This window comes from Rhinoderma darwinii, chromosome 5 (assembly GCF_050947455.1).
Source record: "Rhinoderma darwinii isolate aRhiDar2 chromosome 5, aRhiDar2.hap1, whole genome shotgun sequence".
In the NCBI taxonomy this organism is placed as follows: domain Eukaryota; kingdom Metazoa; phylum Chordata; class Amphibia; order Anura; family Rhinodermatidae; genus Rhinoderma; species Rhinoderma darwinii.
The window spans coordinates 137,263,276-137,281,516 of NC_134691.1; the positions used below are offsets into that span (position 1 = coordinate 137,263,276).

The 18,241-nt window shown below is 41.3% G+C and overlaps 1 protein-coding gene across 7 annotated transcripts in view; it reads left to right on the forward strand.

Annotated features, from left to right (window-relative positions):
- Window positions 1-18,241, forward strand: part of RIPOR2 (RHO family interacting cell polarization regulator 2) — a 157,394-nt gene that overhangs the window by 89,892 nt on the left and 49,261 nt on the right. For 6 of the 7 annotated variants that reach the window (XM_075826557.1, XM_075826552.1, XM_075826553.1 and 3 more), the window contains exons 12-15: window positions 1,388-1,517; window positions 1,790-1,936; window positions 5,541-6,227; window positions 9,761-9,939. In XM_075826557.1, coding sequence (XP_075682672.1) covers window positions 1,388-1,517; window positions 1,790-1,936; window positions 5,541-6,227; window positions 9,761-9,939 — 1,143 coding nt within the window. The remainder of the gene's footprint in view (window positions 1-1,387; window positions 1,518-1,789; window positions 1,937-5,540; window positions 6,228-9,760; window positions 9,940-18,241) is intronic. The other variant, XM_075826556.1, reaches the window with a different exon arrangement.

Consider the following 18,241-nt stretch of genomic DNA (forward strand, 5'->3'; position numbering starts at 1 on the left):
ACAGGCCAACCTGGAGGGAGTGGTGGGGAGAGGTTTTTTTTGTGTCCAATATTGAATAAAGTAGTAATAAAAAGCAGTGGTAGAGGATGTTTTGCTTAGGATAGAATATGACTGGTAAATTCAAGTCTACTTTAGGAGGTCCAAAAGCCAGCCATGTGCACTACAGGAAAAGTAAGTCTCAGCTGGAGTTTTCAGGACAAGTGTTCCTTAGGGGCTGAAGTGAAGTTAAAATATATGCTGCACGTCAGTCCTGCTTTGCTTAATCTGCACTTGAGAGCTCTGCTCCCACTATATCTCCCAGGTGGGTTTCTTGAGGGGCCGTCCGGTCACTGAAGACTGTGGTGCTTAGGGCAAAATAATGCAGTGACTGGCATTGAACAGGGCAGGAGGCAGTGGCAGCCATCGCATTGCCCCTGAACACCGCACTGTATCATGGTGAAAGTATCTTTTCCACCCACCTATCAGGCACATGGACAGTGGCTGGAGCCTCCTGCACTCATCCGCCATTATCTCCTCAGGTTCCAGCAGATACAGCCGTTTTCAGCAGGGGAGTAGGCTGTGGCCAAGTACGCGTGGTGTTCTGTACAGGTCCAACTGTGCTCCCCATGGCGGTGCTTAATCTACTGTAAAGCAGAAGAGGTAATGGTGGCTGCAGGCCAAATATACTTGTGCAGAGAAGGATTTGGCAGGATGTTTGTCTCAATAAAGCTAACTGTGTAGGGGCTCCTGTGTGGTTCGTCTGTGCAGCTCAGTAACTAGGCCCTGCCCCCCGCCTCAAGAGTATAAATACTCGGCATTATCTGTATACATTAAACCGAGCACTATATACATTGTATAGATGCTCAGCATCATTACAATTTGACGTTATACGTATTCCATGACCAGATGTATAAAATTGTACTGACCACCATTTAAAAAAAGTATACCGCGCAGTGTACGTTTTTTTGGGAGATATAGCTTTGTACTGAAAGTGCAGTTGAGATCTGGCATATACTGGCTAAACGTATGCCAAAAGGACACCCATTTGGCATATTTTTGGCCGTTAAACTGGATTTGTAAGTCGACATAAACGTCAGAATGTTTTCCCTGCATGTACTTCAACAGTGCACCGCAGATGCGGGGTGAATCAGGTTTAACTCAAACTATGTAGTTTACAGTCCTGCTCAAACTTATAAAAATGTCCTTAATCCTCAGTTCTGATGTATGGTTGTTATTAGCTGTAGTGTTTTAATATAAATTGATTATTTAAATGTGTAATGTCCTGTTGTACTGACTGTAAAGTTGTTGAATGGTGTTCCTGGTGTGTACTTGATTCTATGAATCCTAAGATCAAGTATATTATTACCAAAAGATTCCTGTAATGTGATAAAATGTGATTGTGTCGCAGCCCATTCGATACAGAGGATCTGACCCCTTCTACAGGCAATATAAACAAAGCTGCTGCTCTCCAACGAAGAGTCTCGATATACAGCCAGGGCACCCCAGAGACTCCTACATTTAAAGACCATTCCTTCTTTGTAAGTACCTTCAATTTTACTTCACAATATAAAACCCTCTTTACTAAATGTTTTGGAAACTTTCCACATTCAAAGTTTATTTCTTGCCACCTTAATAAATTCCCAATGCTATATTCAACGTGTAATAAGAATAGATTGGTGCATAGTACCGAATACTTGTACTCCGGAAAGTGCTTGTTTTATTTTAAAAAAAAACATAAACCTTTCAGCACTTTTTTTTTTTAATTTTAATTCTTTGTTTACTAACATCCGTTTGCTTTAACCTGCTGAAGAAATGGTTCAACCCTCCGCAAGACAGGCTCCGGCTGTCAATTATGGATGCGCTGCAGGAGACTTTCTTTGACAAACTCCGGCGCAGTCGCTCTTTTAGTGACCTACCATCTCTCAGGCTGAGGCCCAGGTCAGGCCGAGAGAGATATGTGAGTTATACACAAGTGGATCTGTGTACTTCTCTCAGAGTTTTTGGTTCAGTTTTCATGCATGCACTATGTTTTTCTTTTCATTTCTATGATGTTTTCATCTTTTTAAGTGTTAAAATAGGAACTTCATCTACCACATTGTTGAACAGAAAGTTGATGCTAGATGAATTGGTTATTTACCACAGATAAAGAAAATTTTATTTTCTATTAAATAGTGTTTTAGATTAACTCAAGTTGTTGCTCTCACAGCACGTTAAGACAAAAGACTGGATAAGTTAGCCTCTGTTCACATATATCACAACTGTGATCTCTACCGCTATGGAAAAGCATATCACGGTACCAGAAATCAAAAACCTGTCAGTTTTTCCCATCAATAGGGACAAATCTGTGACCAGGCTGTTATAAAAAAGTGCAGTATACCAAAAAAACATACCGCATTCAGTGACACAGGAGTGTATAAAATCCTGTTAGTGTGGTTCTCCAGGTTACAATAGTATGTCTTTATGAGCACAAAATGTAAAAATACTTTGTGAAATACTTTGCTTTGCTGCGTGTATTCGCATGCGGCAAAACCGCAGCGTAATACAGTACCAGCAAAGTCAATGAAATTTCCTGAAATCTCATGTCCACGGTGCGCTTTTTTTCTGCACGTAAAATGACCCGCGGTGTGTATTTTTGAAGACGCAGCATGTCAATTTATCTTGCGATTCCGCTTGCGGCTTCTATCTCCCTAGTTCTGGAGAAATATGCAGCTATTTACGTAGCAAAACTTAAAAACCGCACCAAAAAACGCATAAAGAAAATGCATGATCTGGTGAGGTTTTTACCTGCGAATTCCTTGCCGTATTGCTGCGGTTTTGGTGTGCATCTTCTGCGCCGAAATGCTCAACTTGGGCATGTAGCCTAAATCCTTCTCTGGTCCTGCACAGTCTTCTCTGTAATGACGTGACATCTAGTCACATCTTCACATTCACCTATAAACGGTGTGGACTACGGAGCAGTGGTGCAGGAACAGAGCAATGTTTATTATATTACAGTGTTCTTTGTTTTGTTTTTTTCATCTTGTGCCCCTATAGACCCTTAACTCCTTAACGCCGAAGGACGGATATATCCGTCCTCAGTAGCTGCTAGTTCGCGCAGGAGGACGGATATATCCGTCCTGTGATCGTGCGGGTACTGACAGCGTACCCATGCGATCAGCGGCAGGAGCACGGCTGTTATACACAGCCTGGCTCCTGCTGCAACTGCCGGAATCGAAGCGTGCGCCGATTCCGGCAGTTTAACCCATTAAATGCCGCTGTCAATAGTGACAGCGGCATTTAATGTGTTTGACAGAGGGAGGGGGCTCCCTCTGTCACCCGATCGGCGCCCCCGCAAACAAATCGCGGGTCGCCGTCGGGTTTCCATGACAGCCGGGGGTCTAACAAAGACCCCCAGGTCTGTCTTCAGCATCCGCCTGTTAGGCGATGCCGGAGGCATGACCTAATAGGTTGCCTGTCAGTTTTACACTGACAGGCAATAATGCTTTGGTATACTAAGTATACCAAAGCATTATATATGCGATCAACAGATCGCATAGTGAAGTGTCCTGATGGGACTTTAAAAAAAAATGACAATCAGTTAAATAAAGTTTGTGAAAAAATAAATAAAATAAATTACAGTCAAAGTCAAATAAAACTACTTTTTTGGCCCAAAAAGTGGTTTTATTTAGTAAAACGGTCAAAACAAATCACATATACACATATATGGTATCCCCGCCATCGTAACAACTTGACCAATAAAATGAACACATTAATTAAACCGCCGGATGAACGGCGTCCAAAGAAAACGCAAAAAACAACGGCAAAATTCTCTTTTCTCCCATTCCCCCCATAAAAAATAAAATAAAAGTTAATCTAGAAGTCCTATGTACCCCAAAATAGTACTAATGAAAATTACACATTGGCCCGCAAAAATCAAGCCCACGCACGGCCACATCGACGGAAAAATAAAAACGTTACGGCTCTTGGAATGCGGCGATGCAAAAACAAGTAATTTTTTTCTAAAAGGCTTTTTATTGTACAAACATAGGAAAAACATATAAAACCTTTACATATTTGGTATCCCCGTAATCGTGCCGACCCATAGAATAAAGTTAACATGTTATTTACGCTGCATAGTAAACGCCGTCCATTTATAACGTGAAAATTAATGCTGGAATAGCGGCTTATTTTCAATTCTCTCCTAAAATAAAGTTAATAAAAGTTAACCAATATGTTATAAGCATCTAAAAATTGTACAATTACAAAATACAACTCGTCTCGCAAAAAACAAGCCCTTATACGGCTATGTAGACGGAATAAAAAAAAAGTTACGACTCTTGGAATGCGACCGTGAAAAAACAAAAAATAATACTTGGTCATTAACGGGTTAAGATGCATAATACTTGAAACATATAGTTTTGCTTTTAAACTTCCAAAGGAAATTCGGACTAAAAACCAATGCGTTCTTACTAGTTCTATAACATATCTTAGACCAGTGCTGGGGACATGCTCATTGTATGATTGTAGTTCCGTTACTCATGACCGTATCTTCATTAGTAATGTATAAACAAAATCCAAAACACTATTGAGACAGTGACAGTTTTTCATAATTTAAGGCGTCTTTGGTAGTCAGGGAAACCTCTCATTGCATTAATTACAAACATTACATATGTGTGCTTTCATTTTTACTACCTCCTCAAACTGTGTCTTCAGCTACAAAAGGCATGGTCTTATTCTTAAAGCGTACCTCCAGTGAAATCTAAAAAAAAACGTCACTGTGCTCTTAGATCCTCATGTACAATACCTATGTGAATCATTTCCATTCAAACCTCAACTGTTTGTGCTGCAGACCTCTCCTTCCTAATTCACTAACAGGAAGTTGTTGTGAATGTCTGCCATATTACAGATACAGTGGAGCGGCAGCCCGGTCCTGGTCTCTGTCTACGAACCTGCTAGATATCATTACTGCCCCCCCCCCTCTTCCCACCTTCCCTCTCACACTGCAGATAGAGAAGGAGAGACTGCCTGCATAATATCTGTTCTTGCTAATACTGCAGGAATGCCTGGATTTTGTTAACTAGCAAGTCCCATCTACAGACACACAAAATGCAAATGCATGAAGCTAATAAACAACATAGAGAACTTTTTTTAATTCTAGGTTAGAAGCTTAAAGATCTGTGTGTAAATTCAAGTCCTTCACTGGAGGTGCACTTTAATATAGTAGTCAAATCTTCATGCTCTGTTTATTGTCCTCACGCCTAAAATGTATTCTTCCATACCAGAAATTATGATTCAATTATGAAATTTGAGGATAAAAGATCACGGCTTAACACTTGAGGACAGTAACGTTTACTGTAAAAAATTTATTTTAGAGGCCTTTTGTCCTGGGAATATCTTCTCTCGCTCATAATTTCTGGACTTGGTAAGAAAAGGTCCATAAAATTGTGTTGTGTTTGTTGTGGTCCTTGAAATGACTTGTATTTACTTAGTATGTTGATATTTTCTATAATAATAATTAGTAGTAGTAGTATTTAGCCAAATTAGAACATTGTATAATGTATGTTGTGTATTTTCTGTTTTAGTCCAACATGCAAGATGATGTTTTCGATAGCGGTGTGGAATCCATTGAGAAGAGAGCCCTCTCCTTAAGTTTTGACGACTTGCCTAATGGTGACTGTACACCACCCAGATCAACCCCTTCGTCTTCTCTGGGCTACTCAAATCCTGAAATCATGGTCACCCCACCAGAACATAACCTTAGTGAACTGTCATCAGAGGAACCAGTGAAAGACCGATTGAGTGCCAGTGAATATTCCGCTAGTCCGTCACAGCACTTCCAATCCATTGTAGAACGTGCTAGTGAAACTGAGGAAACCTCTACGGGAGATGAGTCGGACCTCTCTGCTTGCCAAAGCCATCTGTCCACTGTGGATAGTAACATATATATTACTTCAAATGTCTCGGTGTCAATTTTGCAAGACTCTGAGGAGGCCTCTGAGCTGAAGCCTGTGGAGCTAGACGCTTGTGAAGGTAATCTTACCAAACAGCTGGTAAAAAGGCTTACATCAACAGAAATACCCACTGTTCCCGAGAGACTCCAGTCTGATTGCTCCACATATAGTGAAGCTGAAGTCTCTAGATCCTACTTGGATGGAACTTTAGAGGAGTCTTTGCAAGGGCTTCTCCTAACACTTGAGCCTTGTAAAGACCAGTATCAAGAGTACCAAGAATTGTACCATGAAATTACTCACCTTGAAGATGTCCTAAAAGTAAGTGAATGCAAAGCATCACTCTGTCTTTAGATTGTCTGGGATTGTACCAATGTATTGTGATTGTCACTTGTGGCACTGCATTTTGCAAGTATATTAGTAAGAAATCACAATGTTATTTTTCTATACAGAATAGTGTTATTCTAATAGGATATTTTTCTGGTTTTGCTTACTAAAGTGTTATCTAGGGAAATATATTGACCGCCTGTGAATGGCTGATAAAATATTAGCAGATATTAAGATGTTAATATTCAGAATTTGTATATATAATTTTGCCTATTTTAAATTTGTTGCAAAAAGGGAGTGGGGAACTCCTATTTTATATATATATATATATATATAACTTTTTTTTATTTAAATTTTTTTTTTATCTATGTAATTTACATGTTTGGGTCACAAATGTTTGTTGTGCCACTTTAAGTATTTTGTGCATTTTTTTTTATGGCTAGAAATTGATCAAAACACCTGTTGCATAAGCCACGGTGAAGCATGTAATAGGTGACAGTATAATTGGAAGGGGGGGTTTAAAAGCTGTAGTTTACACATGCTATCTAATGTGACTTCTTTTGTCCATTTACACGGATTCATGTTTTATATTGCACACAAATAAACATTTTAATGCATGTTCGTTGCGTTTTTCAGTCTTTTTCTCTATTTAATTGAATATCGTGGTTGTACTCTTGTTTTGTAGCTGTATAGTAGTTTTTTAGTACTTTGATACAACGTGTATATAACATGTATATCTACATTTTAATATTTCTATACAGTAATTCCTGTCATATCTGTTCTCATACACAGGATTATTTGTGTTTTTTTTTTTTTTATTGTGCTTTGGATTTGAGGTGATTCTTTAGTAGACTTTAAAGAGGTTGTCCAGTTTGGACTGCCACATCTCCGATTGCTGCTCCCAATTGAAGTAACTGATTTAGGCTTCGTTCACATCTGCTTCGGGCTTTCCGTCACTAGAGCCCATGAACGGAAAACATATCTTTCCGTCTGCATTACCATTAATTTTAATGTTAATGCTTCCGTTGCAAATGGTTTCCGTTTGTATTCGTTTCGTAAAATGTCTGGTTTTTTTTGCGCGGAATCCATAGCGTAGTCGACTGCGAAGCCTAAAGGGCATCAATTCTGAGAAGTTGCTAGTTGCAGAGAAGAGAATCAGGTTAGATATGTTCTTGGCTTTACTTGATAAAAGGGAAATCCTGATAGAAAACACACCAGTCTCTCAGCTACTGATGTCTTTTAGGGCATCCATCAAGTGACCCTCACACCATAAATTTATTGTTAAGAAAAACACACGGCTTAAGTTGCGCCCTAGTGACATGCAAATCACATGACAATAACTATTTGTTAATAAAACTATTGCATAACTGAAAATATTTTTTTCCTGAATATGCATAATGCAAGTATTTTTCATAAAGCCGGTGCTAAATAGGGAACAAGTACATAGTGATAAGAACGTGTAATGAAACATGATTTTATTTGCAGTGGTTGCTATTAGCTAAATACTATATGCCATTTGCCAATTTTTTGTATGCAGGTTTTACATATTTGTTTCACTACTGTGACCTATATATAAAAGGCAAATTTAAAAAACAAAAAGGAGTTTAGTGTATAGCTTGGACTCCGATATGACTCCCTTTTAAAAGAGTTTGGAAACTGTGCATTAGCTCAGGGACTTTTTGGGTAGAATTCTCCTATTTAGTGGACATAACAAACCTTAATTCATTTTCTTAAAAAATAAGTTAGTTGCTATTAACTGTAGGAAAACTCTAAAAGTAGTGTAAGTTGTGTAGCTGATGACATCTCAAAGAGGTTGCCCCGTTTTGAAAACCTATTTACATACACCCTATCAGGGAATTTTGAGTTAATAGTGGGGGGTTCCCTGTTCAGGATGTTCTCCTTTTGGCCAGAGTAGTGAGCAGTTACAAAGAGCATCTCTCGCTCGGAGTACATGTCGTGTCCTGCATTATCCAGACAACCAATTGATCTGAATGGGCACTGTGTAATGCTTAATTTTCCCTGTGGTGGCGCTGCAGAGATATTGAACATTTATTGACTGGTTTCCCCAGATTACAGCTGATCGTTGGACAACTCCGCAGGGGGACACTTTTTTGTGATCTGTTTATGGTCAGCGACCCTTCTAACAATTATGGATTGTCCAAAGCAGAGAACCCTTTTAAGGGTAAAAGGACAAAGTCAAGGAGGACTTTTTATCCGTTATGTTTAGCGATACCTTACGTTGGAGGCTAAAAGTTTAAAAGAAAATAATTGTTTCTTTTTATATAAAGAGGTTCTAAACATTTTACCAAGTTGGGATAGAGCTCTACTATGTTTGTCAGAAGAAGAAGGCTTGGACAGAGAAGCTGCTTAGCCGAGCTACATACATAGACTTCAGTGTTCACATGAAATATGTGCGTGCATTTGTAAATCAGGGCCTGTTCACATCAGCTTTGGCTTTCCGTTCCGGGGTTCCGTCTGAGGTTTCCGTTTTAATGACGGAATCAATTTAGCAGTCGATTGCGCTATTGATTCAGTCGGAAAAACGGAAACCTGCCGGAATGGCGACGAACAGAAACCATTAGCAATGTTTCCGTCACCATTGATATCAATGGTGACGGAAACGGAAGCTGTGGTTTCAATTTGAATTTCCGTTGCGGGGTTCACCCGACGGAAACCTCTGATGGAACCCTGGAACGGAAAGTCAACGCTGATGTGAACAGGCCCTAAACCTGTGCTGCACCAGATCTCGTTTTGTAAATGCTAAACTAGTTTGTAACAACTTAGACTATAATTCAAAGGATTTGTAAACCTCTTACTGTTATGTTTTTATGGTTCACAGCTTCAGACTTTTTTTTTTTAGACATTATTGTAGTTCAGAAGTCCGCAACCTTTTTTGTATGGTGTGCCGATAAAAAAAAAAAAAAAATCACAGATGAAGTACACAGTGTGCCGTCCCCCCTGTGTCTCTCCGCTCTCCCCGTGTCTCTCCGCTCTACCCCAGTTTGTGTATCCACTCTCCCCCTGTGCCTCTCCCTTTGTTCAGCGACCCAGCAACGGCGCTGAATACAAAGAGAGTGTGCCAGAGATCAAGACCCCGTGTGCCGCCTGTGGCTGACCATTAAGTAGTTATTTTTCCACTTTTTAATCAGTCAGGCCTCATACAAGCAAATGTTATGTCACCCAACATTACTATCATACCAATGTCTACTGGGCGGCTATGTCGTTTTGGCTGGCAAAAAATAGTACACATTTGTTTGTCTTTATGTGCCCTATGCACACCACTGTGGGAACTTTTTTCATTGAATTCAAAAATCATTGCTGTTATCTCAAAAATAGAAAGCCTTTCTGCAAAATGTATCCTAGTGTATGCATGTTTCATTATACGGATGTTATTCTGCATCCTAACTAACTAAATCACATACAAAAGTAGTACCCAATGTAATGCGAAAACCAATTTCTAAGAGAACTCTTAATTTTTCCTATATAATGTATGTCTGGTCTTCACTGGTCCCTTCTACCTTTTGCAGTGCAAGCCATCTGTAAATCGAAGCCGGTCTTCCAGTATAAGTCTAACTGTTGAGAGTGCTTTAGAGAGCTTTGATTTCCTGGACACCTCTGACTTTGATGATGAGGATGGTGGTGGTATGGTTTGTAATGGTGGAGGTGCCGACTCCGTGTTTACAGACTCTGTTGTGGAGAAGACCAGGTAAGTGGCGACACAGAAGTGCTAATATATCTTTTTACAAAGAAAATCCTGGTTCTTACACGATTCAAGGAAGACGTTGTTTGTACTCTTTAGAACCTAGTTCCACATGTCGGTCAGGGTGTATTGGTTAATACTTCTGAGCCCGTTATTGGGCTAGGGATCCTATCGTAATATGGCATATCAGAAATAATATTGGATGATAAATTGCTAAAGAAATGTAACTGCACATAACTGGGTGAAAAAAATCTTCCTTGAATACAGTTTGGACCTTTAATGATGTTACTAACCTCTTCGATGTTTTTCCTTCTCTGTCTCTTCTTTTTAGCCCGTTGAGTCTTTGCAGTGGAATAAGCTTGTCAATAACAAATGCAATGGGCAAGACCTAAGCAGCATGGCGTAGGTTTTGCTTTTGCATTGGCAAGATGTTTTTTCACTGCATGTTTTGTGTTCTGGGTCCTCGTTTGTTTGTTTTTTCTGTCTCTCTTTATTCTGGTATTCCTGTTTTTAATCATTTATATTTTGTTTTTTGCTATTATGTGCTTTTATTCTTCTTCCTGCTGCCCTGCTTTCTTAGGCCCTGTTCACACACATTATTTTGCAGGCAGAAAAAATCTGCTGCAAAAATTCCCTCAGGAATTTTGAGGCAGATTTTGACCTGCCTGTGCTTCTTTGCCACGTTTTTCGTGGCGTTTTTCACCTGCCTCTATTGAACTAATGCAAGCACCCCAGGCAAAAAAAAGCCACAAAAAGCGCTCTGAAACTAGCGCCGCTGTTTTTTTGCTGCCTCCCAATGATTTTAATGGGAGGTCAGAGGTGGATATACCGCTTTCTTCCCACGGGCGGCTAATAGCCGCCCGGGAAAAAAGCGCCTCTGCCACCCATTAAAATCAATGTGGGGCGATTTCGACCATTTTTTGGCGCTGATTCCGACGTGGTTTCCACGTCAAAAACAGTCCCAAAAAACTCAATGTGAACATGGCCTTATAGAGAGTCATTGCAGATGAGAGAACCAGTCACCTTCCATTTTTTTTTTTTTTTTCATAAACAGGTTGTTGGTTCAGGTGGTCTTATGAAAGAAGCAGACACATGACCATCAGCTGATACTGTATTACGAACACAAGATACCATAGCTTAAATATTTATCAGGAAAAATATTGTATTAAATTACGTCCATTCAAGATAATGGTTGACCATGTAATGCAGGAGTGCATAGCCTTTTCTGGTCCGCGACCCACATTATCAGATTGTACTACTCCCTGGGGCCACAATAAATGATCAGGACCTGGGTAAAACTGATGCACTGTTATGCCTAGTGCAGGTACTGAGGGGCGGTTCATGACATGCGGATTCAAAGACCACCAAAGGAAAAATACCAGTCATGCAGTGCTCCGACATGCCTATACTAGGAAAAACACAGTCACTGTTTTGCTTGGATTGCTGCTTAAAATAAAACTCATACAGTTCTATAGTTCTTGTGTTTCCCAAGACCTGCCCTGATCTCTTTTATCAGTGCAGGGAGGGGAGGACCGGCATGGCTGCCCTCGACCGTTGTGTCTTTCTGAACTATTGGGACAAAGACAAGTATGTCCGAGTCCTGATGGTTGGGGGCCGCACAGGTTGTCATTGCAGGTGGCAGGATGTGCACTCCTACTGTAGTGCGAAGTCTTTCAGAGTAAGAGACTTTTTCCATCAGCTCTCTACTCTGGCTATTTGGTGGGGGCCCTGAGTGAGGAAACCGCCTCTGATGGTCATATGCCCTCCTAATAATACATATGGTAATGGGGCAACCACTTTAATCACTAACATTGGCCTAACCGTTAGAACACATTTTGGGTGGCGCCATTTTTTTTTAAATTCTGGGCAGGCTCTGGAAAAAACAAAATAAACATTTGGACTGGCTTTTTCTCTAGTGCACTCCTAGTCCATACACACAGGTAAACAATACCAGATAGTTCAGGTCTGATTACCAAGCCAGGGAGAAGGGCTGGGTGACCCACTATAGTAGCTAGGGCAACATAGATGTTTGTTTCTGCTGGCTGAGTGACCTCACAAGGGTCGGCCATATGTGGCAATCTATTTTCAAGCTCCTGATTTGACTTTTTTTTTCATTTCGAGGATGCACTTGCAACCTTCCAATACATCATCATTAGATTATCTGTAACATGTCCCAATGCAAAAGGGCCTGTCCTGATGGTCTGGAAAAATCGTTAGCAGTATTATAACTTAAAATGACTGTCTCAGGCCTCATGCACACGACCGTATTTTTTCCCATCCGTAAATACTGGCGTAAATACGGGTCCTTGGTCACACGTATTCGACCCGTTTTGCACCAGTATTTACGAACCCGTGCCCGTAAATATGGGTCCGGTGTCACCCGTATTCCACCCGTATTTACCGGCACGTTTTTGGCGGCAAAATAGCACTGCACTAATCGGCAGCCCCTTCTCTCTATCAGTGCAGAATAGAGAGAAGGGACAGCCCTTTCTGTAATAAAAGTTAAATAAATTCATACTTACCCGGCCGTTGTCTTGGTGACGCGTCCCTCTCTTCACATCCAGCCCGACATCCCTGGATGACGCGGCAGTCCATGTGACCGCTGCAGCCTGTGATTGACCTGTGATTGGCTGCAGCGGTCACATGGCCTGAAACGTCATCCAGGACGTCGGGCCGGATGTCGAGAGGGACGCGTCACCAAGGCAACGGGCGGGAGACCGGACTGGAGGAAGCAGGAAGTTCTCGGTAAGTATGAACGTCTTTTTTATTTTTATTTTTTACAGGTTTATACTGATCGGTAGTCACTGTCCAGGGTGCTGAAAAAGTTACTGCCGATCAGTTAACTCTTTCAGCTCCCTGGACAGTGACTATTTACTGACGTCGCTTAGCAACGCTGCCGTAATGACGGGTGCACACATGTAGCCACCCGTCATTACGAGAGCTCCATAGACTTCTATGGACTGTCCGTGCCGTTATTACGGCCTGAAATAGGACATGTTCTATCTTTTTCAACGGCACGGGCATCTTCCCGTGAGAAAACGGGAAGGCACCCGTCGCCAATAGAAGTCTATGAGCCCGTTATTACGGGTCGTAATTACGACCCGTAATAACGGGAGTTTTTACGGTCGTGTGCATGAGGCCTCAGTCATTGGAAACAAAAATGTCATATGTTCTACTCTTCTTTCCACATCTAAAGCACATTTCTCAAAATAAAAAAAGATCTTCCCAGTAACGCTAACTATTCTAAATCTCTGAAACTTCCATTAGATGTTTAAAATATTCTTAAGTGGCTGTCTGCAAGTCATGGATTTAGACCGCCATCCGAATAGGGCATAGTTTTACAGTATATTTCTCCACAGTTTTTAGATGTGCTAGTAGTGCTGCTTCCTGCCACACCACTACTGGCATGTGCAAGGGTAGGAACACGCCAGACGTAAACACTACGGATTTTCTGGAAAATCTGCAGCATAGTACAGTAGCAGCAGTGTGGGTGGTATTTGAACAAATCTCATCCACACACAGCGGAAAAAAATCTGCTGAGCAACCGTTCATAAACTGACCTGCAGTGCGTTTTTTTAAGCCGCAGCATGTCAATTTATGCTGTGGAATCGCTGCTCTTCTGTTGCAGGTTTTCCCCATTTGAATTCAATGGGTAGGTAAAACCCGCAGCACAGTGGGCATGTGTTTGTGACTTTTGTGGCAGAAAAGCTGCGATTCCACCGCAAAAATAAGCGAAAAAAAAGAAAACTCATTTGAAATGAATAAAAAAAAGCTTCTGCTTACTCCCTCCCATAGTCCTAGTGATGCGATCCTGAATTCTGAGCGCAGCCCAGCCTCCTGGGATGAAGTTTCGTCCAATGTGACTGCTGCAGCCAATCAAAGGCTGCAGCGGTCACATGATATGTCATCCCAGGAGGCTGGGCTGCAGGATGCCATAGAGTTGCATTGTCGTAGTGTATCCGCCCTGTGTGAGAGAGGGACATGTAATCATGACTACGGCCAGGGTAAGTATAAACTTTGGTTTTTTTTCAGCAGGATTTCTGCAGCGAACATGCCACCCGAAAAACTGCACCGCCAATTCCCTGTGGCTTCCAGGACGTATACACGGTGTACTTTTATGCAGCTTAGCCGCCCTGTGTGTTCCTACCCTAAATCCCAAAAGAAAGAAGTCCACCTAAACTTATATATATGATTAACATGGCTGTAAAAAATAGTCCTGCCCAAGCCTCATTACCCTTTTCCTGTCCTCTGTTCAGTGGCTCTTCTGCCTTAAGGGAACATTAAACATAGAACATATAAGCAAAAAATAAAAATCCTGGCAGTTCCTCCTTTAATATTCTAATTTATTTTTTATCCTATTCTGTAACATATTACAATCTACACTAAGAAAACATAAGTAAGTCTATATGTTTCCCAGGAGGCACCCCCACCCCCTCCTCCGTCTCTGTGTGTACTTGTAAGGCCATGTTCAGGATTTAGATGCCGATTCCGTACTTAAATCAACCAATTCGCTATAAATCCTTCATCCAATGCAAGAGAATGGATTTTTTTTGTAACCCCTTTCACATGCAGCAGAGTCCTGTACACAATAATGAATTCACTGCAGATTTTTCACTGTATGTTCATTATTTGTGTGTACTCTGCACGGAAAAGCCACGGATTAGCCTCATTGAATTACAACGGGGCTAATACACATGTGGATTTGCTGCCACATCCGCGGCAGAAACCTGTGTATCTGCCTCGGATTTCAGCCATGGATTCTTTAAAAAATCCTCGACGTATTTGCCTATGGCAAATCCAATATGTGTGAACACAGTCTGAGACATCTGACAGCTGCTGGAGCACCCTAGCCCTCCCCTGATCTGTCGGGATTTGCCCATTCAGTCATATTCCAGCTTAAAATTGAAAAAATCAATATGGAATTAAAGGTGTTGTCCACTACAGTGACAACTGATGACCTATCCACCTGCTTGCTCTGGATGTTATTGCCCATTATGCGATGTAATTGGCTCTCTAGCATAGCGGCCGTTCTGCAGCTCTCACTTGAATAGGAGCAGTACTGCAGCTCGGCCGCTATTCCATAGCTGAAGCTAACTGCTTCCGGCATGTATGTCCGGTGCACGGAGGCAGCCGGAGCGGCTTAAGGGCTTATTTAGACGAACGTGATATACGTCCATGCAACGCCCGTGATTTTCACGCGCCTCGCACGGACCTATGTTAGTCTATGGGGCAGTGCAGACTGTCCGTGAGTTTCACGCAGCGTGTCCACTGCGTAAAGCTCACGACATGTCCGATATTTGTGCGTTGTTCGCGCATCACGCACCCATTGAAGTCAATGGGTGCATGAAAATCACACGCAGCACACGGAAGCACTTCCGTGTGACGCGCGTTAATCGCGCAACAGCAGTAAAAAGTATGAATGAAAATAGAAAAGCACCACGTGCTTTTCGGTTTACAAACATACAAACAGTGTCATAATGAAGGCGGCTGCACGAAAATCACGCACCATACGCAGCTGACACACAGAGCTGGTAAGTACCTTTTACGCGCGCAAAACGCACACACTCGTGTAAATCTGGCCTAACCGTGCGTGGTCTGGGTGTCGAACCCCCACAGATCATGTACTGATGACCTATCCGGTGGATAGGTCATCAGTTGTCTGATTTCTGTAAGATTTCTTAAGGATCATGAAGGTCATGCAGACTGACAAACCATGTGGACAAGTTTATCATTGGTTTACCTTTTTAGAATGCGTTTCTAGGTTTAAGCTGAAGACCTTAAGTAACGTGAGACAGACTTGCTTCCTGACATCCCCATTGAAAAGACTGGGGAATCACGAACAACTAGATTGTCAGATGTCATTGTGTTCACACAGTAAAAAACTGGATTTGCTGACCTCCGAGAACAGGAAAAGCAGTTTGACATCTGTCAGGCCAATCCTCTCCCCATCTCCGGCTGCAGTATTAATGGGATTCTTCTAAAATACATTTTATTAGAGAACCGCTTTAATGAATGTAGCAGATTCGGAACTTGAAGTTTAAAAGGCTTCTCGATGCAACATAAGATGAGTAGTACCGTAAATGCTCTTGGGTAACATTGCCTACAAGCTCCTTTTAGAAATGAAAAATTGCTTAGATTTACTGGCCTTTGCATACTTAAAACTGAAAAGAATACCTTGAAATGGTCTTCTCTGGTAAGCCTTGCCTATTTTTTTGTTTTGTTTTGCAGGGATTTCCTTTAGACCAGGCCCTTTTACACTACTACTATACAGTTTGCCAATATTGGAGGGAAAACACTGTGTGTAATTTTCTCACGACCTTACATTCACATCGTACTACTCAAATATTACTAAATGTATATATAACTTAGAGATATTTCACAGACCATTGTTTACCCCTTACATATAACTCAACCCTTAACGTACACTTCATGACAATACAAACACACCGATTGATTGTATTCTTGTATGTGTTGTCTTTGAGTTATTACTGCACAATTCATGATAACACTTTTTGCTATTTCCCCAGGGAAAATGTAGAATTAGAAATGAAGTTTGGGTTCATTTTGTCACTGAATCATGTTTTATTTGCCGACTGTAGGAAATAAGATTCAGCGTGTGTATTGTGTACGTATGTTACATGCGATCACACACCAGAGGCAATTATTTTCAGCATATCCTTTCAGTTAGATTACTGTTAGTTTTGTCATGGAAATCAAAGGAACTGTTTAATTTTTCGATCTTTAAACCACATGATCCAGACTTAGGCAGAGGCAGGGCCTTGATATAAATATGAAACTATTGGCGGTAGAAATAAAATTTTGGGAACTTTTCCATCTTTTGAACAGTCATTAGATCGCAAACCTCTGCCCAGATAGGAAAAAAGCCATTACGTTCTTAAATGGGCTATTAAAAAAAAGCCTTGTGTATGCAAATTCATAGAGACAAATAGCAGAATGGTTTCTCAGAGCGAAAATCGGATTCTAGTTGTCATTTAAGACCTATTTAAAAAAAACATGCATCAAAACGATGTTGTGTGATCCTGGCCTCGGGCTGGAATCACACATGCAGGTTTGATGCGTTTTTTTGAGCCAAGCACAGGACTGGATCCAAAATAGCGAAAAATTAGTCTTTCCATTATACATTTTCTTCTTTTTCGATCGATTCTTGTTTGGCTTAAAATAACTGCCAGAAAAACTGTGGCTGGATGCCCGTACAGCTTTTGCTGCATTTTTCTTAGGGTTTTCGTTGCTTTAAGATCTCTCGTAAAATATGAGCGTCTACATACACAGCATTTTGGCTTTGACCTTTTGGAAGCGTTTTGGCTTTGACCTTTTGGAACACAGCATGTTCTGCGTATGGTTTTTCTGGCGTTTAAAATTTTTTAAATAAAAATGGCATAAAAAAACGCTTGAAATTCCTGTGATTTTTACAAAACGCTGAAAAAATAGTGTGTTTTGAAGGATGCCTATATGTGATTCCTGCCCTTGCCGGAAAACTCTGCAGCCAATCCGACCCATATTCCGCAGTGAGTTGCAGCAGACCGTCTGCCCCAAAAGGGGATAAAAAAAGGAAAAACCTACACTCCTCCCCTGGCGCTCCCATAGCAAAGTGTCACTGCTCCAATTAGCTGGTCGCTGTGATGACATCCCATCCCACATGACGCTTTGGCCTGTGATTGACTGCAACAGTCACATGGTACAAAACGTCATCCCAGGAGGCCGGCTCAACACAAACAAGCCCGGTTAGCAGGGACGCATCACTACAGGAGCACCAGGGGAGGGGTGAGTGTGGTCGTTTTTTTGCGGGTTTTTTTGCGTGCAACATTGCTGCTACTGTAATACGCTGTGGATTTTCCACCTGGAAAAACTGTGGCAATTACGCTGTGTGTGCAGTGGCCTAAGGGTATATTTACAGGCGGCAGATCTGTTGCTGAAATTTCAGTGACTCTCCCATTCATCTGAGTTGGGCTTGCAGAAATCTACATGCATGCTGCGGTAACCACCTCATTCACATGTATAGAACAGCGTTTCAGTTACAGAAATGTCTGATCAGACATAGTAATTCTCCAGCGCAATGCTGAACAATACTTGAAGTACATAATGACAATGCTACATATAAATATTGACACTATGACACTGTTTGCACTGTAAACTTACTTATGGGTGCCCCAGGGTCCCCTCCTCTGTGGTTTTGTTTGCACAATAAGCCTTGCTATTCTAGTCCATGTCTTTGAACTAGAAAAAAAGCTTTTACAGAAATAGGGAATATTGGAATTGTTAGAGTTGTAAATAGATTTCCACCAAATCT